This window comes from Mya arenaria, chromosome 13 (assembly GCF_026914265.1).
Source record: "Mya arenaria isolate MELC-2E11 chromosome 13, ASM2691426v1".
NCBI classification, from domain to species: Eukaryota; Metazoa; Mollusca; class Bivalvia; order Myida; family Myidae; genus Mya; species Mya arenaria.
In genome coordinates, this window is record NC_069134.1 from 2,756,639 (window position 1) to 2,784,582 (window position 27,944).

The following is a 27,944-nucleotide window of genomic DNA, read 5'->3' on the forward strand; positions in this document are numbered from 1 at the left end:
TTTTAGGGACAAATCATTAATATTTGTTATGTACAAAAATATATAACGTTTATTTCACCAGTAACACATAGCCTCTTTATTGCTTTTGTTTTTGGTAACATTTTTTTCTTGGTACAATCTTTTATATGAAGCAATATATAAAGGTCAATAATAAACCAAATAATTCCTCAGCTGCTCCCATTCAGGAAATCCAGTCCCATTTGACATTTCCATTTATCAACGTTTTTCTTTCTTCAATGCAATTAGAATTTTAAGATATCGTCAAGAAAGTTATGTTGAAATGCTTAACGACATTACTTAATAACAGTTTAGAGTCTAATGTCAGTGCTACTGCCTTTAGTTATGTTTATTCTGCAGACTATCAACACTTGAACAAATCCTGCAAACTAGTTATACATGTAAAAAGTTGAAATGTTCACAATTAAACGACACACTTTTTTGTATGGTCTTCCACATGTTCAATGGAATTAATCATTGAAGTTTGAATGATCACTGTTATCTGGGTATATTGTTGTATTGCTAAAAATGTCTTCATTCTTGTTCATCGTCTTGACACCAAATTCTGAAGATGTACTAGTAACATGCGGAAAAAAGAAAACAGCCAAGGATGATGAGACTGAGTCCAAAGATGATCCAAAAGTCAAAGAAGAAACAGAAGAGAAAACAGAAAATGAAAATGAGGATGCTGCTGGTGAAAATGAACAAAAACTTGATGGAGATGTAAACGGAAATGAACAGAAGGATGGTAAATAAAGTGCTGAGGATGCACTGTTAAATAATATTATTTATCTTTTTTTTAAGTTTCATGATTTAATTTGATTTTCCTTGATTTACATATGGTACAGTATCATTCAAGATACAAACACCTTTGTTTCACGTCAGATGTACATAAATTTAAACACTAGCTTGCAGAGCTATTTTAAAAAAAAATGCAAATCAAAGAACATAAAGAACCACGAAGATAATTAATTAATGCATTCAAATAAGATTAAAGTTAAACAGTATTAGCAAACTAGTTAAGACTTAGAATAGTGTCATATTAAATGATTATAAATATATAAATTCTAAACAGATAGAACATTGTAAACATATGAATCCAAAATGCAAAACATATTGATACAAAAGCAGATTTGAAAAGAATTAAATACAAATGCAGCACAAAGCACATGCTATTTTAGGAAGAAAAAAATGTTGGATGTTGAGCATTCAAAAAGCTACATGTACATAAATAGAGATTAGAGGCAAAGGGTTTAGTACTTCTAAGAATATTCTATAACTTAGACATTTACACATACAAGTATTCAACACTACCAAAACAAAACAACATTAAATTAAGAGTGGTCTAAAAAAATAATGAATTGAGAATGAAGATACATATTGCTCATTGTATTAATTTAACAAGAAATACAACTGATATAATGATAACAGATTACATAAAAGAGGTAAAGATTATAGCAGCAATGTAAAGCACTAGTTAGTATCTTAAACAACGAAGAACAGTGTAAAATGGCACATGGAACACTTGCATTTTAGTCCTGACCCGGTGTTTTTAAGTCTTTTGAATTCTTTAATTTTGTCTACTTGTTCAGTCTAAATATATTGGAAGGTTGTTCCACACCTGGGCCGCCTCAAACAAAATGAGTTCTTGCCATATGTGGAAATTCTTACCCTAGGAATGTCACCTGTGTTTACAAAGCTGAAACTTTATGTAGGTGTTTTATAAAATTAAACAAGATCATGTAAATATTCTGATGAAATACCATGTAAGCACTTTCAATAGCAATTGTTTTAATCCTTCCTGTTTGATGGGTTGACAAATTACAGCGATTCAATAGACCTTCCTAAGATTTGTTAAATCATTCGAAGGGCCCTTAATTGCAGTTTTCCTAATTTTCAGAGTTTTTCTTACCATAAAAATGCCCAATGATAAGTCATAGGACAATAGTTAAAATTTAATAAAATAAAATAAAAATAAGAAGTCTTTCCAAAGAGAAATGCTGAGAAGACTGTTCAGTTGAGTTCCCTCCTTTTTGCAAAGTTGTGATATTTGTGTGTCAAATTTTAACATGTAATCTAGTTCCACTCCTAGAAGTTTGACGTGTTCATCACATTGTATTGTGTTGCTAGATATAAGGGCATGAGATTTACATGATGTAAGCTACCTTCTATCCAGTGGCTTTAGCTTTATCACTAGTGATATAGCTAAAGCCTATTTAAGAAGGTAGCTATAATCATGTAAATCTCATGCCCTTATAGAATGTGTCCTATCACCCGGTTCTTCAGCCAACAAAAAAATTATTATATAATGTGTTGAGGTTACATTATACTATTAAGTTGTGCCGGAGGCCCCGTATTTATTACTGCCCGACACATTTCGACTGCTGATCAGGAGAAATGTGAAAGATATACTTACCGGCAGGTGTAAGAGGTAGGATGGTGGGAAGCCGTGCTTTTTTTTTTTCCTAAAAAGGGAAACGGAAAAAAAGATGTTTAAGGCTATAAATAGATTTATTCAGATCTTATAAAACGTCCAGATTTAAAACAGTTTTAATTCAGCTCAGGTGCAGATGGCATCTTGGCGAGGATCCTCATCGTTACGCTCTCTAGTCATTTGATGTGGTCCATGACTGTGTGAATTCCTGTGTTTCCAGGTTTGGATTCGTCAATGAATTCTTCATCAGTGTAGTGACATTCTGCTCCAAGGATGAGTGCAGTCTTACTCCAATCCTTTGCAGGTTGTCCAGTGGCAGAAGAGAGAAGCATTCTTTTTGGATCTTCTATCATCTTCCTGACTCCAATTTCCAGATCATTACCATTCTGTCCGACAAAGAACCTGATGAGATCAAACATGTTCTGCTTGGCTCCATCTGTGTTGGTAGCATCTATCCAGCTATAATGTGGATGAGGTTTCGTCGTATACTTGTACGAGAATGAAGGCCTAAAATCCCTTGCTCTGACAGTTTTTCTTTTGTAGAGCCTGTTCAGATCTCCTGTCGGATAAGTGGAAGCAGCCTTTGAGAATTGATCATTGCTGTCAAAGATGTACATACAATCAATACTGTTGTACTCCTTGGTCGGTCTTCATGTTCAGGGGAACTCTTGCTCTTTGGTTCATCCAAGAGTAGGCAATGGTATCCTTTTTGTTGAAATTACTCATTTCACAGGTAACATCCAGAATCTGATATCTTTCGTAGGCATCCATTTCGTATATATTACCAATTGTCCAAAGTCCGTCGCTTGTGTATCTCTCAACAGGAACGGATGGATCACGTAACATTTTGTATCCGGATGACTTCTCACAAGTACCTGGTGATGGTAGGCCACTCTATTAAAGTTAATAGTAAGGACCTTAACTGCATCTGAATTGAACCTCTGGTGTGTTGCCACTAGATCTGACTTCCTGTACGGAGCTAGTCATCTCCAGCATGATAGTTGAATGATCCAACTCCTCGTCTGACATCTCCTGATGTTTCTTTGTGTTCCTTTTTTAATACCAATTGACATAGCTTGAAATTTATCTGAGTTTGCTTGCATTTGATTTAAAGAGAACCAGTAAAGGAGTTGATTGCTTTCTGATTCTAGTGTTGACTTTACAACATCTTTGTTTTGGTGCCAGTAAGAAATTGTGTTTTCATCGCTCATCAGCATAATTGCTGGTAAAAAGAAATATATCGGTATGGAAATGTTGAAGATCAGAGGCCCTAGTATGGACTCCTGAGGGACACCCTTGAGAATGTGTTGCCATGTGATTGTGTGGTCGCCTGATTTGACTCTTTGTTTTCTTTCTGGGATATTTCAGTAGTTTTCAGTAGACCACATGATATCTCTGTGAGACCATAATACTGGAGTTTGTGAATGATGAGGTTGTGTTAAACACCTACATACTTATGGTTATCAAGGTAACTTCCAGTCCTCCACGAGCCTTAAAAGTGTAGTGTGACATCCAAACTTCGACATAAAAGCAGCAAGGTATGGGTTGAAAATGTCCAAGCGTGTAACCAACTGATCATGTATGATTCGTTTTTTTTTTATAGTGTTGGTAGAATACTGACTGGTCTATAATACGTTTTAATAAAGGGGTCATACTTCTTGTATAAAGGTGTCACTTGTGAAAGTTTGAGGTTTTCCCTGGAATTGACAAAGTTTTGTCGTAGTGTTTGCCATGTTGAGCAATGGGTGTAGCTAGTGATTATTTCCCTGCTATAAAAACTTCAGGTGGTATTCAGTCGACCCCATTAGCCTTTTTTTATTGAGATTGTGGATAATTTTTTGGACAATGTTTTCATTGACAGGTTGAAACTCAAATTTGGAGATACTTTTGCAATGGCTTGTAAACTTTGATGCTTATCGTTAACCTCAAAATTACTGTCAATACCAACACTTTGAGCTATGCCTATATAAAATGAGATTAGATTGTTGGCTACTTGTGTTCAGATTCTCATTCAGAAAAGCATTGAAGTTTTATAATATTGCAATAAAATGTATATTTTCATTACAAACATATAAAGTTATGTATATACAATTCATGCAATGTACATGTATATAAATGCCAATTTAATGTTTTTTCATTGAAGTTTATTGATATATGGTTTAGTTTTGTACAGTCAATTTATGTCAAATAATCTTGGACTAAAAATTCACTATTAAAGACTTGAAATATGGTTTATCGTGAAAAATTGAAGAACACACATGTCTTCATAAAAAAAAAATCAACATTAAAACATATTGTTGCATTCATTGGGATGGATGTACATAGACAAAGCTTTGATTACATGGTTACTATGTGAAGTCTGAGCTGAATTTGTGAAGTATGACAAGTTAATAGTTAATATGCTTCTACTGCAGTTATTGTGTAAATATTCATATTTTATTATTTTCATATAATCTGTTTTTATTTGTTTTGTGTGAAATAGACAAACTGTGAAAACTCTGCTTAACTTGAAACACATATGTTCATTTATCCATTAATCTAATGTTTCAAGTGAAAAACTGCTCCAATTTAACCCAATGTGTTGATTAACTTGACGGTGAAAAATAAAATGTCAGATACAATTATCCAGATTTTCAACCTATGGAGAAAACACTCATCCAAAGAAACACAACATTCCTTCAAGCAGTTATAAAGACTTTGTGATGTTGTGGTACGGTGTGAGCAGCTTGGAATTTAATAAAGCCTACATTTTTTTTAATGTTACAGTACTAAGCCTTAAATTTGAATATTATTCAATTTGTTATTGGTGTACATGTTATTTGTTGTTGCTGTTTTCACAATATGAAACACTATTTTCAGGAGACGGTAAAACTGACGATAAAATTGATGATAGTTTGAAAGAAAATGAAGTGATTGAAACTGGGTCAGTTGGTTCAGAGGTGATTGATGAAGGGACAAATGTAGACCTCGCAGAGGTCAAAGTTCGTGTAGATGATGGAGAAGATAACACTGAAAGCAGTAAAGAAGCCTCTAGTGATGAAAGTGAAGCAGACGAGAAACAAGTTGGCCGCTTCCTTGTGAAAGTGACTGAAGGTATGATTATGAGAGTTTGATGAATTGATAGTGCAATTCCTTCCTTGTAACAAAATCACAACAATGTTAAGAGCATAGGATTGCTAAAGTTTTCCATGAATTTTAAATATACATATATTTATAATATAATGTACTTCATGTTATCTTAATGCTGTCTTTGTCATACCTTGTATTGTTTTTTTAATTCTTGATTTTCATTTTAAACAGAAGGCTTTCATACATCATCTGTCTGAACATTTTTGTTGTTGAATATTTCCAATTTTTTTTTATCCAGACAAGTCAGACAATGAAGAAGGAGGGAATGTTGGAGAGGACACTACAAGGTCTACTTCCAGCATGACGAGATCTGTCAGCTCAAATAGGTCCCTCAGCCCACTTAAGGCGGTTGGTTCCAATCGGTCCATGGAAAAGATTGCAATGGAGACAAAGATCAGTACAGCCGAAGTTTCGGAGGAGACACCGACAGGGGAGAATACTTTGACTGAGGTGGAGTCTGGGGAGTTAACTCCACTTGTCATTTTAGAAATGCCACTTTATAAGGTAGACTATTTTTGTCATAAATTAATTTGTTATTCATTCTGAACAACTGCAGTTTAACACTGCAATTGCATTGTTCCAGTTCTGATTCATTTTGTAAAATTTATTACACCAATTCAGACACTACTTCAGTTTTCGGGAAGGAATGAGGAAGATGACAGTTCACAGTTACAAACTGTTATTAAATCAGGTCTCAATTTTACAAAAATACAAATACACCAAACTTAATCTCAAATGTAGAATATGTTGATTGAAAAATAGAACTCCTAGAAAAACAATTTACTGCAAAAAATGCAATTTGTACAACTCGTTGCTTTTTAGCAAATACTCATATATGAAAAAGCCCAAACTACTAAAAGTATCAATAAGTTATAGATAATGTAACTAATTTACACTGTTTTTCATCGTGTAGAAGGTGGATGAGATGTTGGAGTCATTTGGAATCACAACAATAGACAGGGAGGTGATAGGAAACAGCAAATACAGAAAGGTATTATTCATTCAATGAGTTTTTTCCTGTACTTATATGAGTGTTTGGATAGATAAAATAAGGTTTTGGTATATGTTTGGAGTTATTAAAACAAAACAAAACAATGCACCAGAAACATGAGGAATTTTCCTTGATAAAATTGTTCTGTAATTTAAAACATGACTGTTTATAATATGTTGTACCAATGGACAGTGCAGCCATAGAATTATAGGTTTAGATAAAAACATCACTAGTTTTATAAAAGTTCTTTTGTAACCTTTTTCATTTGCGCCTTATTTAGCTCGCATGAAAGAAAGTAAGGTATTATAGCCGTGGTGTTTTTGGCAGCTTGTTGTTGGCGTGCAAAAACTTAACCTTGGCCATAAATCAAAACATGTTCAAGATATTCAAGTGAAACTTGGTCCACATGTTGGCATAGACAATACACACATGTACAGCAAGGCCCAGAACTCTGGCTTTAGTTTGCTTCACCCCTTAATGTTCATTAACTCCATAGCATGCCCTTATCAATGCTGTGGGTTTTACATTGTGTGTTTGTGATCCCCAGTTCTCATTCATCCTGGATGACAGTCAGATGTGTGAGAAGGTGCTAAACAAGCTGGGAACACTCGGTGTCGGCTCTGTCAAGGACTCATCATTCAGGTAGGGCACAAACATGTATCATGTATGGAAGGATCTGGCAGCAGGTTCTTGTTGTGTCTTCCTTTTTTTTTTTTAAAGTCTAAGCATTGTCATGGTACCAGTATTGTCTCCTCATTGTGCAATTTTTCTACCTTGGCTCTAGTTTCAAAACATTTTAAAGATATTCACATGAAACCAATGACACATGTTTCTAGTGACACCATGCATGTGTGTAGCATGATCATAAATCTGGCTCTAATCATGTGTCAAGTTATGTCTTTCAATTACCTGAGAGAAAACAACGGCAATTTCAACTGCTCACAAAGCTCTATACAGTCAAAACACATTGGCTTGATATCGCATGGTTCGATATCCTCGTTGGCTCGAACCGGATTATAAGGACCGATATTTTTACTATGCCTACATATAAAATTTGATCCACTATTTAAGGTTACCAATACCGAAGTGAACTCCACTACTTAAGTGAATCACTACCTAAGGGAACCACTTTCTAGATGAACCACTACCTAGGTGAACAAACACTTTAAGTAAACCACAGCCTAAATGAACTGCCACCTAAGTGAGCTATGAGATAAAAAAAAAATCATTTCTGTATTTTCAAACTGTTGCTATGGAAGGGAACACCCCTCACACTCCCAACCCCTGTATCATGTTGAGACAAGCCATGACATGTTGACAGCTATCTCGAGTATCTAGGCGCAATTCCAAATGCTATAGGTATGTCCCTTTCAAGCTGTTCAAGACACATCTTGATAATTTCCTGTTCTTTTAATTGGGTCTGATTTAAAAAATACTTTTACATACCTGCAAAATACCTTCTGAGTAACTTATTACGACTAGGAAAGACGATAGATGTTTTGGGTGAGCAAAATTAATTTTATACTTTTTATTCTACCTGAAAATTACAGAGTCTTAGTATCAAATAAGATATTTCTATAAGATGTCACTACCAACATATTATGTTGTTGGTTCTTTTCATAACAAACATTTGGCATTTTATTTAAAATATTTATTTCTCTCAATTGCCATACAAATGTATACAAAAGGCCATATTTTAAGCACATGACAAAACTTGAAAAACAATAGGTGCATAGCATGGTGGTTTTGTTTGTCAATCATACATGATAACTGTGAATGGTTGAACAATTTTATGATGGTTTGGGTGTAAATAGAGCTACATCCAGATTGTGTGGTCTAGGGTCTTAGAAAGTGTCCCTGAGGTGTAGCTGGGAAGTTCAGTTTTAGAGAGCATCCCTGAAGTTTAGCTGAGAGCCCAACATGTTCTCTTCTAGCCATTGGTCCACTCTTTCACTCTGGGCTACTGTAAACCAGTTCTTCCAGTCACCAACCTCACCTGGAAAACAAGTGGGCCAAACAATCACTCAGAGTGGGTTATTGTCCAAAGTATTACAAATTGAACAAATTTATCCCAACAGAGCAATGTTGACAACAGTAACAAATTTCATTAATTTCTAATACATGAACTTTAATTTCCCTATACAGTAAAACTGTGATAGTTCAGTCAGGAAGTCATTCAAGATCTGGCGATCGGTTGAAATCGGGGCTTAGTCCCAACCATTATCCCTTCTTTTTTTCATATATAATATACTGACAATGAATCGAAAACTTATATCTGACTAATGCAATAATATGCACTGTCATATTCCAATGTTACTTGTTTAGAAAATGTTTTTTTTTTTGTGAAAATAAACTTTGCTATTTAATTCACTGTTTATTGGTTTTAACTTTGACATTTTCACATTATGTATACGACAGCCTTTGAAAATATGAGCGATTTCCACAATGTAATACATAATAGGTTCCGAAGTAATCAATTGGTATGATGACTTAAGACTTTAAAATTACTTTGTAAGACATTTCATAACAGACTTGAATTAAACTTGGGTCATTCTTAACATCGGATCATTGAGGTTTTAGCTCAGGCCTCGACAACCTCGAGCAATCGCAGTTTTACTGTAGTTTATCATTGAAACTCCTGCTAGTAAATCACATTATCTTACATCACAGTCTAACGAATGTCCTTTAAGACACATAGCACAACTATAAAAATAGAGGACATGTCAATCTGTCATTTGTGTTCATTGATGAGCTATAATTGCATAATAAAATCATTGGCAGTTCAGTGCAGCTGTCCTCAAAAGGTGTGTAATACCAATAAGATCATACAAGTCTGCTAATATCATTGTGAATGTTCCGAGCAATGAGCAGAATTGGTGTTTCTAGAACAGTTTGTCTGGAAGGAAATGGATGGTTTTGTCACGTTATATTGTTTAACTAACACTGTACAAACTCCAGTGCTGCTCACCTTTCCTGTACATGTCCACCTCTGTATTAAAGTTGTTCTCCTTGATTTCTTTGTTAGCTTTCTTCATGTTAGTGAAGTGGCAGGCCTCGGCTATCTGTTTGAACATCCCTTCATCTTGCCCTGTCTCCAGAAACTTGTCCACTTTTGCTATTTCTCTAACAGGGTCCTGTGGTTAAAAAGTGATGGATATCGATTTAATGATGATAATATGTACATTAATTTTGGTGTTTCCTCAGAACTTTATGGTTATTCCAGCTTTAAAAATAATAAATGAAATGCATATCGGCACTTGAACTGCAGAATGTGCTGTGTCACAACATACTGATGCTGTGTCACTTTGTGCTGGTGCTGTGCATTAATGTCTTATCCACAGGCCTGATGCTAAAGTTGGGCTTTGTTAGGCCTCCATTATAAAAACATTTGTGTGTAACAAAAAGATTTTTATTCAATTCAAGTCCATGTGCATTATTTGCCTAATGCTGATGCATTTTTTAATTTATTGAATGGTAATTATTAAAGTGCAAAATTAAAATGGTAGCTTGGCATCATCACAATGAAAATACCAAGTTTAAACTTAGTAAGCATGTATCAAGAAAGAAACTGACAGTGATTGCACCTCTTTAAGATCCTCAAAGTAAATATTTAAAACATCGCCTGGGTTGTCGTTGGTGAAGCGTTCCCAGCCTCGTACATACTCCGCCCACGAACAGAAGAAATCTGCAAGAGACAAACCAATGGTCACAATTGTGTAGCCTAAATCTCATGGAAAGTAGTTAGTGACAGAAGTGTACCATCGGCTTAGCGTGTTACAACTTACTAGTATGTGTATATGGAATTTCTTTGAAAACAAGCTTTTTACGTTAAAATGATTGACGTGATGTATTATATGCATACGTATTCCATATGATCCAATCATGATGGGTAGGAAATCTTCAAATGTCTCTGCTCCATATAATTTGAACGTCTTTAAGTGATGGAATGCAGAAACACAGATATCCTTAAAGTTCCTCTGCACATGGATTATCTTGATACCCTTGGAGATGACTCTTTTTGGGGTCAAGGTCACAGGGTAGTGGGTTGAGAACACGAGGAGAGGGAATGCTGTCAACAGTTTCCGGGGGACGGAAGTCAAGGAAGGCAGACTCCTTGACTCGTTTGTCATACTCAGGGATTCCTTTGAGCAGCATCTGGATGATTTCCCACATCCAGTGGGTGCCTGGAGGGAACGGTGGTACATCATGTTATTATCATAGGCTATATGGACTTATAGGTGCAATCAGCGCTTGTTGTTTTAAATGCTCTTTTCTTTATACAAAAGCCATTTTTTTATATCAAATATTGCTAAATTTCTTTGTTTACCTTATAAAACATAATTTGTGTAACTGCACATCTTTGAGGTTTTGGAATATTTGTGCATCGGTATAGTTGTTGAAGCTTGAAATACACTGAAAGCACATATAGGTTACATGACATTTTACGATGGTTCCTTTATGATTGTGTGATGATCATCCAATCAAATTGTGAGTATCATCCTACCTGCCTTAGGGTAAGTAGCCAGATAGATGTCATCGTCCCTGATATCCAGGTTCAGTACTTTGTCGATATGGGCATGTAAGTCATCCCCGGGGATTTCCACCCCTGACCTGCATGTACATGAAGATGTTTACAGGCACAGTAGGGATATGTTTCTCTTTAGCTTCGGGAAAGAGGCCTTAACCTTCTTTTGTTTAGAAAAATGATACTTAAAGCTTAAAGAAGTAAATTGAGAATTAAACTCCGATGATAGTTTCAGATGAAAAGACGCCTGTGAAATTGCACCTTTAATCAATAGTAAAAATACATGTTAAGCTCTACTGGCCAAAGGCCATAAGAGGTTATGACATGGCATAGTGTCTGTCATCAATGTAACAGTATCCAGGCCTGTGTCTGAAACAAATGCTGAAGGTGATACAGTATGAAGTAGATCTCAATCAAACTTATGCAGTATTTAGATATCCTTGAGAGATCAGTTTTATTCTTAAACCAGTCAGATCCACACATGCATGATTGGATTATGGCCCTTGAAATGTTGCGACCCTAGCAAACATATACTCTAAGGGAGATAAATTTTTACAGAGAGCTTTGTATAATTGTAGCATTTATCTCATTTTGTAAAACATATGATTCACTGATTGCTTCCCTTTGAATGTGAGTTTTACAAGTAGTACATATATGCTTTGGATAAAGAATTACCAAAACAATAATACCAGTAGAGCATTGGCCCTTTGTGGGCCTCATGGTTTTCGTAAGCTTTAGAATTGTGCAATGTCTGCTATTTAAGATGTTGGCATTGCAGGCGTGTAGGAGCTGGGGCCGCAGGGGCCACAGCCGCGGCCCAAATATTCTGGCTAGTAACGGCAATGGGGCCGCAAATATTTGATACCTATTTTCTTAATAATCGTATTTTTAATAAAGCTACAAGCATACCGGTAAATTATAGATCAATACCAGTCTGACACGATATTGAATAAACAGGTCACCATGTCATAATTAAACCTGTGACCATCTAGCTAATTGGCGTGTGAATGGCGTGAAAACAGTCGGCGGATTATTAAAGACGGGCAAGTGGAAGAAGAGGCAATAAGACAATAATTATTTGTATCGTTTTTGATAATTGCATTGCATAGAATTGTCATTAAATAGCCAGCAATATGTTTTATTTCAAACTTGTCACATTAAAGTCTGACATTAAAATGGACGTTCCAAATCAGCCTAAAAGTTTAAATTTCCAAAGAGATCTTTTGGCACTAAAAATACTGAGCACATGGCATTCAACTCGCAATGGTTTCCATACATGCCATATTTTCTGGAGACCATTCAGGGGGATTTGTTCAAAAGGCTGAAAATTCAGGGGGATTTTGGTTGTATTCAGGAGGATTTTTTTAGCAGGTCTAAGTTGGCGAAATTTTAGACGCAAGTATGAAAAAATGTATTCACATATAGTTTGCTTTGAAAACCTCTTAACTTTTTCATTATACAGAATCATTTTATGTCATGATTTATCATATTCTTATGATAAACTGTCATGTCATACTGTAATGCACTTGCAAAACAAAATATGTCATTGGAAAAATATGTTTTCGAGACAATGAAATTAAATTTACCTTCCTCCAAAGTCTTTTAAAAAATGTGCTTAATTCTATCAGCTTTGATGACTTTCAGACAATAAGAGAATAGAATAAATATTATTAATTTCTTCCTTCCAAAAGAGTAATGTTTCTTTGCCTTTGATAATTACTACAAATTAATTGATCACTTGTTGTAAAAGTTTCCTTTTGGAGAGTTTCACTCACATACTGTGGTTTGACTTTGTCATTATTGCCTGATGTAAAATTTAAAAAAAAAATTTTTTTTGGCATGTATGGGTTTCCAAAGTCACTCGTGGCTTAACTATATATGAAGAAGTAAACTGCGCTAATTTGTTATTTAATATACATTGTGAGACTGTGCAAATATGAATAAATGCTACAAAACGATAATAGTTTTATATCTATCAACTATTTTAACCGAAAAAGGTTTAGCTAAAAACATGAAAATAAAACCTGAACTCACTGAAAATCAAGTCTTTCAATGCTTAAAATTGAAAAAAATCTTGACGGCAGTGGACACCCCCTTCCGCGGCCCCAATGTCAATTTCCTTCCTACGCGCCTGCATTGACTTTGCAATGGATGGCATTGCTTTATGGGAGACACACCTCTTTGGGTTTTAAATGTTTTTCTTAAACTTAAATATGAGTCTTCTGTTGGCAAGAAATTGTGTTCTTTTGAAACCTATTATGAATAGAAACAAAACATGATTATGATTGAGTTGGCACACAGCAAATACAGACACTGATTTAAATGAAAGATACACACCAAAATCATCTTTGGTTAAAATGATTAATATCATTCCTTAAACTTGACATGTATGACATACATACCAATATGATATTCCTTAAACGTGACATGTATGACATACATACCAATATGATATTCCTTAAACTTGACATGTATGACATACATACCAATATGATATTCCTTAAACTTGACATGTATGACATACATACCAATATGATATTCCTTAAACGTGACATGTATGACATACATACCAATATGATATTCCTTAAACTTGACATGTATGACATACATACCAATATGATATTCCTTAAACGTGACATGTATGACATACATACCAATATGATATTCCTTTTGCAAAGATGGTCTCAATCTTCCCTCCATCTGGCTTTTCAACTGTTAACTTAGATGTCATGATTTATCACTTAACACATGGAAACACTTGCTTAAGAACCTCACATACAAGAGTACATGTTTGTTGCTAGTCTTGCTCAAGTTTGATAACACATTACCCAGGCTTGTTTATCTCTGATGATACTTTCCATTTATAACTGTTCTGAATTTTATCTCCACAAAAATAGGATAAGATTTACTCTGTGCCCTTTATCCTTAAGTACAAACCATTATGATTAAAGACACAACAAGCCAAGTCTTGCACCATATTCCTTGTTATGTGGTTTGAACAATATTTATATATAATTTCCCCATTATTGTAATGTATTCCTGTGTGGGGTAAGGTCCATCTTATATGATATTAAAAGTGAACCTCACTCCGCCTGGTCACTAATTGGAGGTGTCAGAGGCACCTGGTCACTTATTGGAGGTGTCAGAGGTGCCTGGTCACATATTGGAGGTGTCAGAGGCGCCTGGTCACTTATTGGAGGTGTCAGAGGCACCTGGCCACTTATTGGAGGTGTCAGAGGCACCTGGCCACTTATTGGAGGTGTCAGAGGCGCCTCTTCACTTATTGGAGGTGGTTTCCGGACAATTTGGCACCAAACGAATTTGGCATACATACCTTTTCGGCACTAATTTAATTCGGCACCGCCAATTCGGCACCATCCAACTGGATACCAAGATAATTCGGCACGTTTCATTTTAATTTTATTCTCATGTATTTAAGCATTGTTTTTCAAGAAAAATAATTATTCCCCGAAATATTTATAGAGCAACTTTTTTTTAACTTTTTTTTCAATTTTTATTTTTGTATTCATTTTCATTGATATACCGTACCATTTTCTAAATTTTAAGTATTGGTACAAATATTTTAAAAGCATTTAAATCCGTTTTTTTTTTTTGTTATTCTGAATTCAAAAGGAATGTTCGAGAGAACAATGTATGTGACATAATAAAAATGTTAACATTAAAACTTTTTGATGAAACGTTCGTTGTTAAAAAAAATAAAAAAACAAACATATGAAAGTATTTTGCAAAAATGAAAAGAAGATGCTATGGTATAATTCAAAATTTGATACGATTTTTTATCAAAATGAACTTGTTAAAGTTGATTTTTATCGTAAATTCATTTACACGAAAAGGAATATAATTATTATTTAAACTTAAATCATTTTATTGACAAATTGCTTTCTTATTCCATATGCATAGAATACGTAAATCGAATATATTCATGAACTACTAAAAACATAATGAAAATAAACAGATGACTTTAAATTTATTACAGAGTTATTTGTTGTGTGATGAGATTTTTATCTATGAAAACACATGTCATAGTGTGTCGGCATGTGTCTCGTTAAATAACCCTATCCGTTCAACCCCTGGTGTGAAAATTAATAATAATCTTTAACATACCATCGTTTATTGATAACCATATGTTTTAATAGAGTACAGGGGGGGTGCGTGACAATTTTCTGAATTATATTACTGCACGTATATATTCAGTCAGACTGATTTTCATTTATAGTTGTAGAATTTTTCTATTTAACTGTTAAACGTTCCGATTGATAATCTGTATTGGATTTAACACTGATTGACGATTTGTGCATAAAGTGTCGCCGTCTTGTGAGGCTTAGGCAAAAGTAATGGACCTGTATATCATGTGGAAAAAAACACAACATGAACAGTGCCTTGAAGGTAATATCTTCCTTTTTACATGTTAAATGAAACTTTTTTGTTTAATTATTATATTGTTGCATAAATGGGTATTTTGTTAGTATAATAAGTGATTGTTTTAGTTTACGTACTTGTTATTCATGTGTTTTCTTTTCTGCATACACATATTATACTTAATATAGACTACATAAAAATAGTTATGTTTTATCTGTTTTAAACTACAGATGGAGCTGAGACATGTTCGTTTGTGTGTGGGCCATGCGAAGAAAATATTCCGGAAAGGGAATCATGTAACGATAACGCATAGAGAGCGCGTTCCGTCGTCTTCGGAAAAAGGCGACAACCCCCAAAATTTGAGAATCTCTGTGAATACATAGACGACCAGTGGATGGCCAACTCTTGCTGGGCTGTGCGCGAGTGGTCTTGCTATCATCAGTCTGTCAGGTCAAACAATGACTGCGAAGGTAAGCAAAAATCTAAATCCCAACTTTTTAAATAAAGCATTATATTCTAGTAGCATTATTGTTCAGCTGCACCGACTTAACATTATGTGCAACCATAATGAACAATTGTAGTGCCATAACATAACATTAAAGTTAAAGATAAAACAAACTACCGATCGCGTGCAATAAATTTTGTTTAAAAATAGTTTTATACCAATATATACAGTTTAAGGATGGCACAGTAAAGTGGGTCGCAGTAATTTGCAGTTTTACGTTCTTGTGCCATTGCTGCAGCGTGAGGCCGAGACTGTTGGACGACAAATACAGCTTCAGCCTTTCTTTAGTCAATACGGGCAATGTATCGATCCATTTGAAAATGCACAGCGGAGTATCACTCTTTATGTACTAACAAAAATCAAAGTACATTATAATTGTCACAAGACAAAAGTTATATATTAAATAATTTGTTTTAATATAAGAAAATATGCATTCAATTCGAATACTACAAAATAAAGCATTTAAGTATACCTCCTAGATTTTAAACAGCCAAATGTTCGCTGACATCTGTTCTAATTCTCTAAAAATCGAAATGGAGAAAATAGGCTTAACATTGTTTCATGTTTTTACCCATTCATTTCAGATCCATTTGGTGTTACGTTTTAGCTTCACGAAGAAACTTACGCCTCGATGGAAGATCAGCTCAAGATCCAATCTTTGCAAACTTTCATGTATATTCAATTATTAACTAAAAATTGTATTTGCAAATGACTATTTATGATAATTTATGAATTGCCTTTAAATTTTGAATTAAATTTTTGACAATGAACGTGTCTTGTAATCATTACTTACCCACAGCGCACGCGTTTTACTGACTTTAATTATAGTTAAAAAAATAAGAAGCAAAATATCCCCCAGTAAACAAATGTATGCGTATGCTATTAAAATAAGAACCGCTGAAATAAATTTAGACATAAAGAAAGATATAGAAAACACATCAAATTCCACTGCATAACAAAAAAAACCCAGGTGTTTAGAATCTTGGGCCATCTGTTATTACTGAAAAAAAAACGATACATGATACTCATATTCGATGATCGAATGTATCTTGAAAGGTAGATTAATTGAAATAAACGAACCATATAACGAATGAGAACAGTTGAGTTAAAGATCATTTGAATTATGTGCCGAATGGACTATGCTTTATGGTGCCGAGTTGACGGGGTGCCGAATGTGTTGGTGCCAAATTGACTATGCCGAATCCGTTTGGTGCCGAATTGTTCAGTTACCTTGGAGGTGTCAGAGGCATCTGGTCACTTATTGGAGGTGTCAGAGGCGCTCATCCATATTGATGAAATATAGTATTGGTCAATTGAATGATTAACTGACAACCAGTGTTATGTTATTTGCATGAAGAGATGGGAGTTTAGCTGTGATTTAGCTCTCGCAGCAGTATTTGCTCATCCTTTATTATCATCATAGTATTTTGAAGCTGGTTTGAAACTCGCTCTTCTAAATTTTGTAATGATTGCTTATTCATCTGTTAATTCATTTTTTTGGTAGGAAACTGTAAAAGATGTTTCCTCTACAGATTTTGACAAAGAATGATGAACAGAACATAAATTGATTTCAGTTCAATTTGATGAAAGAAATCAAAATGACCCATGATCATTGACAGGAAAAATAATACGTGTTCGTATATACAGAGCGTTTTGCAAGTCATTACATGAAACAAAGGTAGATTTAGTATTTAGGAACACAGTACGATATATTGTAATGAATACATGTGTACATTTATTTGATTCTAAAGAAAATAGATGTGAATTAGACCTTGAAATGTCATTAGTTATTACATTTTCAGAAGAAAAAATGCCATCTATAAACATGCTTAAGCAACAGAGTAACTGTTGTTTTTTTATTTCCAAAGCTCTATATACAAATACAAAAAGGTTTTCAACTATATTAACATGCTTTCAGCTCAATGGTTTTAAACATGCTTGGATTTCTACAATAATATCTGGGCAGGTATCTTTGTCTTATTTCGAGATACAAATAACATTCAAAAAGGAATGCAGTGTGATGTTTGCATGTTTCAGTGTGTTTCCGTCCAGCCTATACAATGGCTACAAGCCTCGTGAAAATGAGGAGGATGAGGAGAATGGAGGAGGGGTGTCCACCAATGCAGATCTACTGTATGTATATTGTAGTGGGAGTGTTTGTGTGATAGAGGAGTGGGAGTGTTTGTGTGATAATGGAGTGGGAGTGTTTGTGTGATAGTGGAGTGGGAGTGATTGTGTGATAGTGCAGTGGGAGTGTTTGTGTGATAGTGGAGTGGGAGTGTTCGTGTGATAGTGGAGTGGGAATGTTTGTGTGATAGTGGAGTGGGAGTGTTCATGTGATAGTGGAGTGGGAGTGTTTGTGTGATAGTGGAGTGGGAGTGTTTGTTTGATAGTGGAGTGGGAGTGTTTGTGTGATAGTGGAGTGGGAGTGTTCATGTGATAGTGGAGTGGGAGTGTTTGTGTGATAGTGGAGTGGGAGTGATTCGAAGGATGAGGCCAATGGTACTACAACTGTACATTAATGTATAGCAGTATGTGTGAAAGTGATTTGGGATCTCATGTTAATAAATCACCAAATAAAAATTAATAAATATTCTTGGCATTTATTCTTAAGGCACCCTAGTGGAAAAATTTAACTCTGTAAGTAAATATTGATGAAATGCCTTCTGGTTTCAGGGCAACAGCACGTAGGTTGCGGAAACAGTGAGTGTGAAATCACCACTCATGACTTTGTTTGCTGTTGAATGCTGTGACAAAATATTCTTTTAATAAATATACCATTGTTCTTGGTCTTCTTGGTATCATAACATTATGGGATTCATACTTTTATAATCACAACATAGATAACCGTAGACTGCCCAATGAGCAATCAAACTTATTCCACATGGAACTTACAATGTAATGATACCCTGAAACTTTAATTTCTGAATGACACACTACCAAAGTTGCTCCATTTATCTAATAGGTTTCGTGCTCTTTCAGTGACCCTGAATTGGAAAGGTATGGGCATGGTGCTCGTACTGGGTAGTTTGCATGGTTACTGCCTTATTCTCCTGCACCAAAATAATGTCTGAATTGTCATACACCAGCTTACCATAGTACTAAGTAGATCGTGTTTACTAATTGTACAGTCATGTTTGAGCCATCTTATCAGCGCTCGTACCGTACACTCACTTTTGTATTCAATTGAAATCAATTTGGAACAAGAAGTTTGACTGGAAATATTACTCTAGACTTGTTCTTCTGTAAAAGTACAATTTTTAATTTCATTTCTGAGACTCGCTTTGTATTTAATTGAAACTTGTGTTCTTACAACATTTTGCATACGCTCGCTGATGAGATGAGCCCCTTGTTCATACACATATAGTCTTGAAACCTGTAGATAGTACCACATGAGTTTAAAGTTATTCTCCTATATTCTATAGAAAAAAATCAACAAAAAAACATAATTATATGCAGCCCAGTTTTTCTACTTTCAAGGAGATCATTTCAAGCCCCTGTGATTAAACCATATTCACGTTATTGTAACATTTGCATACTTTTTCTATATGAGGTTGAGGGTATTTCTTGCACCTTTCAATTGCTTTCTTCTTCGTTATCTTGTCCTGAATGCTTTTGTGTTGTAGTTAGTGTTTCAGCGGTGATATTGTTAAAGTCGTGCAAAAACTTTAACCTTGGCTATAATTCCAAATGTTCAAGATTTTCAAATGAAACTTTATAGACATATTGCCAGCGACAGTATTCATATGTATAGCAAGGCCCATCACTCTGTCTTTGATATTTGTCATGTAATGCCCCTGATTGTTTGAAAAATTCATGCAAAATCTTAGCTTGGCCATATCTTGATAACCAATTTATATATTCACATGAAACGGTTTACACATGTAACAAGAGACAAAATCCATATTTGTAGCAGTTCTTATTACTCTGGTTTTAATATGTATGAAGTTGATGCAAACAAAATCATTTATTATAATGCATAATTGTGTTTAACTCATTTGACATTAAGAAAATATGATTTGTGTGCAAAAAAAATGGCATTTCTAAATGGAATTTTTCAAGTAATAACTACATAGTCACAAATTCCCCTGTTAAAAAGCGCCAATATATCGCAAATAATTGTTTTTATCTGTACGCAAATCAGGTCTTTATTGTTTGATCATTTAAGTGATACCTATTTATAATTTGTTAACAAATATTTTTTGCATCAACCTATAATGTGATATAAAATTACTTCAGCTTGTTACGCTTAAGAACTTTCAAGAAATTGAGGCAACAAGTTTAAAGTTTTATTGGCAAATCAGCATCTTGCCTTTGGCCAGTTACAAATGGTATAGACAAATATGGCCATGATAAAACACTATATACATAATATTATTAACTTTTAGATATATATAACATGATAACAAGCATTGTACATATTTAATATGATCCATCTAAACAGATTTTACTGGTTGAGGGTACAAATCCGAACAGGATACAAATTCTGAACACCTGTTAAAAACACAAGTTTGTTTACGGTGACCTATAATTTTATGATCTAGATCATCTCGAATTTCATAGCATCTAAATTATTCAGAAATTGTTGTTACAGATTATAAATCAGATATCATGTTTTGCAGTCCCAATGTTAATAACGTCAAGCCTTTAAAGACCAGTTGTGTTAATCGTATACATGTATGTTCTAGGGAGAGCTCGTCCAGGGAAGTTTTCATGAAATCCATCAAGTCAAGACTTGTTGTACAACAGGTAAGATAATTGCATGCTGCCTCCTCAAAGATTTATATATATCAGGGCTTTTTCTGCCCATTTTGGGAAAAAGACCCTGGACATTTTGGGAAATTTTGCGTCATGAAATTGCCGAAATTGGGAATTTTACAGTTAAAAGAAAAAGCTGTCTAGTCTCCTGTGAATTAGGAAATGATTTAATATTAGTTTATTTTCCCTTTAAAAGACCAAAAAATATCAATCCTTGCAATAAATCATGACAGATAATATTTCATACTGACCTCTGAATGTGATGAAAATCAATGATTTCCGAGTTCAATTATCAAAAAAACTTTACATCACATAATTAGTTAGGATGTTGAAAATGAACCAGTACAGGTAAAATGACTTTATAAAAAAAAAAATTTTTTTTTTGATTGGGATTTTTTTTCTGAAAATTGGGAAAAATATCTTATATTTTGCTTTGGGAATGGGTCCGATATCGGACCCGTGGTGGGTACTATAGAAATAGCCCTGTATGTTCTGAATTCACTTTTAAACAATTGATCTGTATTTGGTCAGGGAAAACTACAAGAACAAGTTCTAAAAATGCAAAGTAATAAATACCAAGACAGGAAAGGAACACCTTACATGATGTAGCATACGCATTGATTAGACATTTGTATCACCTGTGAAGGGTGACTGACACATAAGATAATTTCTGGTCAATAACTTCAATTATTTGTTGTAGAGTCGTAAACATAGGTCATGGTCAGAATATGATCCTTGCTTATTTTGGGCTCAGTAAATCGAAGGCCAAATCCATGGTGACCATTATACTTGAAAATGATGGGCACGACGAAATTGGCAGAATTCTAGTTGACCATAATGTATTGTTTTTAACTCCAAGGCTGTGAACACTGTAACAGCAAATGCCCAGTTTACCTTTGATGGAACAGTAATTTTAATTTCTAGGCTTTGAACACAGTAAAAGGCAATGCCTAGTTCACCCTTTATGTAACCCCAGGTTGTGAACACAGTAACAGCCAATGCCCAGCTCACCTTTCATGTAACTGTTGCTTCAATCCTCATGTTGTTATCACAGTAACAGTGATTGCCCAGTTCGCCTTTTATTTGACTGTTTTTTCAATCCCCAGGTTGTAAACACAGTAACAGCCAATACCCAGTTCATCTTTCATGTAAGGGTAATATCAATCCCGAGGTTGTGAACACAGTAACAGTAAATGCTTAGTTCCCCTTTCATGTAACAGTTATTTCAATCCTCTGGTTGTGAACACAGTAACAGCCAATGTCCAGTTCACCTTTCATGTAACAGTTATTTCAATCCCCAGGTTTCGAACATAGTAACATCCAATGCCCAGTTCACCTATCATGTAACATTTATTTCAATCCCCAGGTTGTGAACACAGTAACAGCCAATGCCCAGTTCACCTATCATGTAACATTTATTTCAATCCCGAGGTTGTGAACACAGTAACAGCCAATGCCCAGTACACCTTTCATGTAAGAGTTATTTCAATCCTCAGGTTGTGAACACAGTAACAGCAAACGCCCAGTTCACCTTTGATGTAACAGTTATTTCAATCCTCAGGTTGTGAACACAGTAACAGCGAACGCCCAGTTCACCTTTGATTACTTGCTACTCATTATTCTTGCCAGGTAAGTATTTGCTGTTATAATTAAGAAACAAGATTTGTGTGTTTTGATCACTCCAGTATTTCTCTTTCTTAGTCTCCCTCATTATCAAATATAATTGCCAAATTCTTACTTTAAATGCATGTATATGTATTTCATTACTGCAATTTTTCATTTATACATTATGCATTCTTAACCAGTAAAGGTGTTTGAAGTATTTCTGGTTTGTTTTGTAGCAGATGCAATTTTTCATATATTTGCACAATCAACATACATTTAATTGCAGCAAAAAGGATGGTTGGATGTTCACTTCCTTCTATGAAATTGTTTTTATTGCGTAGAGAACACCACAGCCTAGGTCAATAGTACACACATTATTTTGTGAAGCAGAAGCATGTATGTGATTTCAGTCTGATATCATGTATGGGCCTGGTAGAGAGCAGCTCTGTTGTTTTAGTTGCCAGCATGCTTATATCACCACTTATGGTAAGTGCTCTCAAAGTGCTTACAACTCAGGTATGACATTCATTAAGCTGTCAATAAAAACTGTTTTGGTCATCTCCTTGCAAGTATTTAGCTTACCTTTTGAACTATAATTTTCAATAGTTAAATAATTAGTTGTCTGGTTAGGGCAGTGATTAGCTTACCACTTCTCACCTAGGCAACCTAGGTTTTATTCCTGGCCTAGGTGCATGTGAGTTTGGTCACCAAGCTGGACAAGCAGGTTTCCTTTTGGTTCTCTGATTTCGACCAAAACACAAAACATCATTCTCACATAACATCGTGCCAACAAGAGTTACCAATATAAGATTGTAATAATCTGTTTCACAACTATTGCAAAATAAATAAGTTTAAACAATAATCAGGTTCTGGTGGATATATATGATAAATCACCTTAATGGAAGTTGAACTATAGTAGTACAGCTTATATACGATACCACATGTTGTTATATTTTGTTAAATAGGGACCAATCCTTGCCACAACATTTGGTCAGGTGATACAGAACCACGGGCTCAGAAATCTCGGGCTCAAGTCAGAACTGAGCGGCCTGCTCATATGTATTTTTGTTGGTAAGCTGCAAATGACTTGTTTATTCATTTGTGCATACAAAATCATTGACATCTGGCTCATTTGCTTAATGAACCAATATCTGCTGTTGGTTTGTGAAAGTCATTGTATTTCATGGGTAAGGATGAGTATGTGTTTGCAAGATAAGGATTTATATATAAGCAAGGAAATATTTATTTGAGCAATGGCAGTTGTCAATAAGACAAAAATGCAGATCCCACATTTTGGTTTCTTGGATGTCTCGAGGCATGTCTATACTCTAAAATAACAAGTAAAAAACAGTACATATGTTTTTATTGCAATTTCAGGTTTTGTGTTTGGGCTAGTGACAGGAAGTTTTGGTCTGAAAGGGGCAGTTTGGGGCAGCACCGACCAGTGGCCTACACAGGAGATGGCCAGCAGGTAGGCTGGAAAATATACTGCTTGTCCAAGTGTTTGCTGTTTTAGTAAGAACATATATCTTTGTACTAAATGCGATGTCCTTATCTCTATTGATCTCAATTAACTTTGTGTCAAATGTTGAAGGTCGTTGTATTAGAATTACATATTATCACAATTTCAGTGCACTGATTGAGTCCAACTCCATAATTTTACTTTTCATGCCTAAAGTCTTCAATATGCTACCATTTTCAATCTGTTTGTGTGTAGGGGAGAGTTGAGAGCCCTGTGGGTAGGAATGCTGATAGCAGTGCCATCAGGAGCAGGTGTGGCCCTCTCTGTGCTTGGTGGGAACGCCGGGTCCCTGGTGGGCGTGGCAATATCTGCCTCCCTTCTACCCCCGGCCTGCAATGCTGTATGTGCCTAGTGTGTTGTTGGTTTAAGAAAGCCTAATTGAAATAAGGAATTAACTGAAAGTGACTGATATCATACATAACTTGACATGGTCCACACACTTCACTCCGCTTCCTTTCCTTTTGGTATCTTAAGTAACTATAATTATACTTGTTATCAGATATAGATTTGAAATGATACAAGCTCATGAAAAAACCTTCACATTTTATATCTGATTTCACTTTTAACAGTTGACTGTTTCAGGGAATGTTGTGGGCATATTCATTCCTTGCAGCCATCAGTCCACCAGAAATTGTCCAGACTGCCACTACACTACTCACTACGGTAACTGTAATGGTTTCCATGGCAATAAGAAGAAAAACATATGCTGACTTGTCTTCCTAGTTGGTTTAGCACAAAGTGGACCATTTTGTTAATTGATACTTGATTCAATATGTTATCCAATTGAAGTCATTGTTAGACAGAGATTTAAGATATTCATTCCAATTGTCCAATACATTCAATAACTGAACTGTACATGTATATTGCAGGCCATGCCTTTAACAACTGCAATGATTGACAACATCACAATAACAATAGCAACCAACACCACCATCAGCACCACAGCTCCTACAGCCACCAACCCGACCCACTTGGCCTCGGAGGGCACATGCCTTGCCCTGGTAAACAATGCGTACGTGCCGGTGTACAGTTGCTCGGTTCCCCGGGAGGCGGCAATGCTGGGAGCCATTAGTCTTCTCCTCACCATCCTCAATATACTTTGCATCATTGCGATGGGTGTTCTCGTACTTCGGGTAGGTGGGGCAGGCTTAGCTGCATAAAAACTCTTGTCACATAAAGTGAACAGGCATGCTGTCAAATGATTAACATGATAGATATTATGTATGAAAATTGAAATAATTATGTACACTAACAGAGCAAATAAATAAAATAAGAAATGTTCCATTTGTGATACTTGCAGGTGAATTATTATACATATTTACTTGTTTGATGCATGTGATTTAAGATCAAGGAGGTTGCCCCAGAGACAGCAGGCCCTATCAAGTCTTTCTTCTCAGAGGATATACATGTAAGCATGGCTTCTCGGAATTACTTCTGTCTATGCAGAGGCAAAACCTTGAGTGGAATTGCCACATCCTTTATAAACATTATTCTGAGTATTAACCTTACTTTTAAATTAAAACAAAACAAGTCCCTGCTGGCATCACTAGCTGACTTGTCTGCCAACATTTGATGAACTGATCAAATCAGAATGTCTGTTAAATGTTTATGGGCATACTGTCTACAGAGTGTTATATGTAACACTTGATTGTATTTTATTAGTTAACTTTTTTTAGAGGATCCATTTAATTGAAGTATGTGATGTACAATTTTCAGGATCGCTGTATATGCAAGAAGGAAGACACACCTTTTTATAGGGTTTATAACCTTTTATTATTTGCCCAGGTTGCGAGGTCGTACAACACCACCCAGAAGGGTGTGACAGGAAATACACTTGGTAAGCAGCTTCTGTCAGAGTGGAGCCTGTACAAGGAGCAGCAGGCCCAATCAGACCAGGACGGCTTGAGCAAGGAGATCGGGGTCGTGGAGTTTGTCAACCAAATAAAGGTATGTGTAAATCTAAAAGACACACAAATTATAAAAGTTGTAAGTCTGGTTGATTCTAGTCCAAGAAATTAATGATAAGAGATTCTTGATCCTCAATCTCCCAGTGTGTGTAAGATATAAGTTCAATAACTTTTACTTGATTGAATTGAATGATCAATTACTGTAGTCATGTCTTATCTGTAAATATCATGTCATTGAGAATTCCATTAATTATTTATCCAGATAATAAGTCAGTATCCACTATCCACTTAAGAAAATGAATATGCCAATTATTGACCAGTCATTACATCAGTCTGGAACATATTATTAAAGTACATCTCTGCCTGTTTGTTTTGTTTCCAGGACATAGAGATGTCCCCATACACCCAGCATCTCCTCTCCAATCTGCCCAACCGTTCATCCTGGGTAGGTTGCTCACTGATTTCATTCCTAATGAAGATTCAATAAAGAAGTTTGAATTATCGACTGTTTGTTTGATTCTATTATAGAATATATAATAATAATTCTTTCATTTTTAAAATTTTCTTGTCATTTATACCTTATAGAATTATTATACACATTACACACTATAATGATCCTCTAAAATTGTTCTGACACTAGACCTTTCAAAACAAGGATTTGCATACACGGCCAATTTCAAAACTAGGGTTACTCAAAACATTGGGTAATTCAAGCTTTTAGTCTGACCCGAGACTCCTTGAGTTACCACCAGTCTACTGTACATGTGTATTTACTTTTATGATATTGCAAATTCTTTATCCCAATAAATTATAATAAAAAATCTCTTTCATTCTTACATTTATTTTAATTAATGTCGACATACTTGACTTCTATATGTAGGCTGTGCACAATGAACTCAGTCCGGAGTATGATATGGCTGTCAACCGTTTGAACGAACAGCTATCCAAGCACCCCTCAGTCTATCTCGCAGATGCATCAGTGACCGACCAGCGGATCAAACAGGCTTATAACACCATACACCACATTCCAGGACAGCAAAACTCCATGGGGGCTGAGTTTAGGAGACATCTGAAGCAACGAAGTTCTGCACGGAATATGAGGCCTGTATCAACAGTTTTGGAGACGGTATCTGAAACGTCCCTGAACTCCAATAAGAATGAGCAGCCATCTGTAGCTCCAACTGCTGCCTCTGGAAGAAATCTTCTCAACTTTACGAGTAACAAACTGTTCAAACGTAGGAAGCCTCGCGTTCAATTCAAGGAAGGAGAATCTGACTCCTTGGTTTGAGCTATATGTTATAACTTATACTGGGTTGCGGACAAAAGTGCACTTTCAGTTCTGCTGTGTTTTGGGGTTATTTTCTGTTAATGTTTTTAGCATTTATTCATTACAAGACTACTTTATGTGTTAATAGTTTTCATTGGTTCATTTTAAACTTATTTCTAACATGTAAAATAATAAATTTAATAGATCTATAATCTACATAAATATATTTTTTTAACAAAATTTGTTTTCTTTTATATGAAGATGTCATACCCAGTTATATATATATATATATATATATATATATATATATATATATATATATAATCACTTTCTTAGATGTTTAAGAGCTCTTGTAACAGAAATAATTTCAAATAAAATGTCTGGGAATTGTAGGAAACTCTACCACAGTATTTAAGTAGTTATTCCTGTCATTTGTAATTCTACATTAACATTGATTGTATTATCAGATGCTAATGCCATGTGGCTGAGGTATACATTCAAGTGATGAATAGCATGTTTGTGTGTATCAACCTTTTCTATGTAATTATGATGGATTTTATTCATCTATAAGCATAGCTATGAGACTCATTGATGTATAACACATTTTTTAACATTCACTGGGTAACTTAATTTTTAGAGCATGAATGGTATTTGCTGAAGTCTACCTAGATCATTAAGTGGTAGATGATGATTTTTTTAAGTCATATTGAACATCTTTAATGTAGACTCAGAACCACCAAACTAAATGGAATTTGTCTTGTTGTATAAAATTGGCATTATTCATTCAATCTGTGATTGATGTTTTTCATCTGTTATGATATTGCATTAAGCTGGAATTTGAACAATTTACAAACTGACATGCTGAATTCAAATTTACCTGTTTTAACTACCTCGTTCTTGTGATATTGATTCTCACGTTTTTTT

The 27,944-nt window shown here is 35.0% G+C and overlaps 1 protein-coding gene and 1 pseudogene across 3 annotated transcripts; one reads left to right on the plus strand and one right to left on the minus strand.

The window, feature by feature from the left end:
- Window positions 1-180: 180 nt before the first annotated feature.
- On the plus strand, window positions 181-27,293 carry LOC128212946 (uncharacterized). Of its 3 annotated transcripts, none has more exons than XM_052918355.1 (19): window positions 181-745; window positions 5,291-5,524; window positions 5,799-6,064; window positions 6,474-6,551; window positions 7,099-7,193; window positions 17,999-18,094; window positions 18,638-18,664; window positions 20,650-20,710; window positions 22,281-22,348; window positions 22,735-22,810; window positions 23,290-23,395; window positions 23,702-23,795; window positions 24,042-24,186; window positions 24,429-24,509; window positions 24,716-24,979; window positions 25,192-25,254; window positions 25,632-25,793; window positions 26,136-26,198; window positions 26,634-27,293. In XM_052918355.1, the coding sequence occupies exons 1-19, from the start codon at window positions 526-528 to the stop codon at window positions 27,039-27,041; spliced, it is 2,607 nt and encodes an 868-aa protein (XP_052774315.1). In that variant the 5' UTR covers window positions 181-525; the 3' UTR covers window positions 27,042-27,293. The 3 variants fall into 3 exon arrangements, with proteins under 3 accessions (XP_052774315.1, XP_052774316.1, XP_052774317.1); XM_052918356.1 differs by lacking the exon at window positions 18,638-18,664 and adding an exon at window positions 18,944-18,961; XM_052918357.1 differs by lacking the exon at window positions 18,638-18,664.
- On the minus strand, window positions 8,215-14,021 carry LOC128212947 (sulfotransferase 1A1-like; annotated as a pseudogene).
- Window positions 27,294-27,944: the final 651 nt, after the last annotated feature.

Bases quoted from the DNA above. Each gene is read 5' to 3' on its own strand.
- LOC128212946 (XM_052918355.1), top strand. From the start codon at position 526: ATGTCTTCATTCTTGTTCATCGTCTTGACACCAAATTCTGAAGATGTA. The intron at 20,711-22,280 runs GTAAGATAATTG...TTCAATCCTCAG, and splicing joins CAAGACTTGTTGTACAACAG to GTTGTGAACACAGTAACAGC. The intron at 24,510-24,715 runs GTAACTGTAATG...TGTATATTGCAG, and splicing joins CCACTACACTACTCACTACG to GCCATGCCTTTAACAACTGC.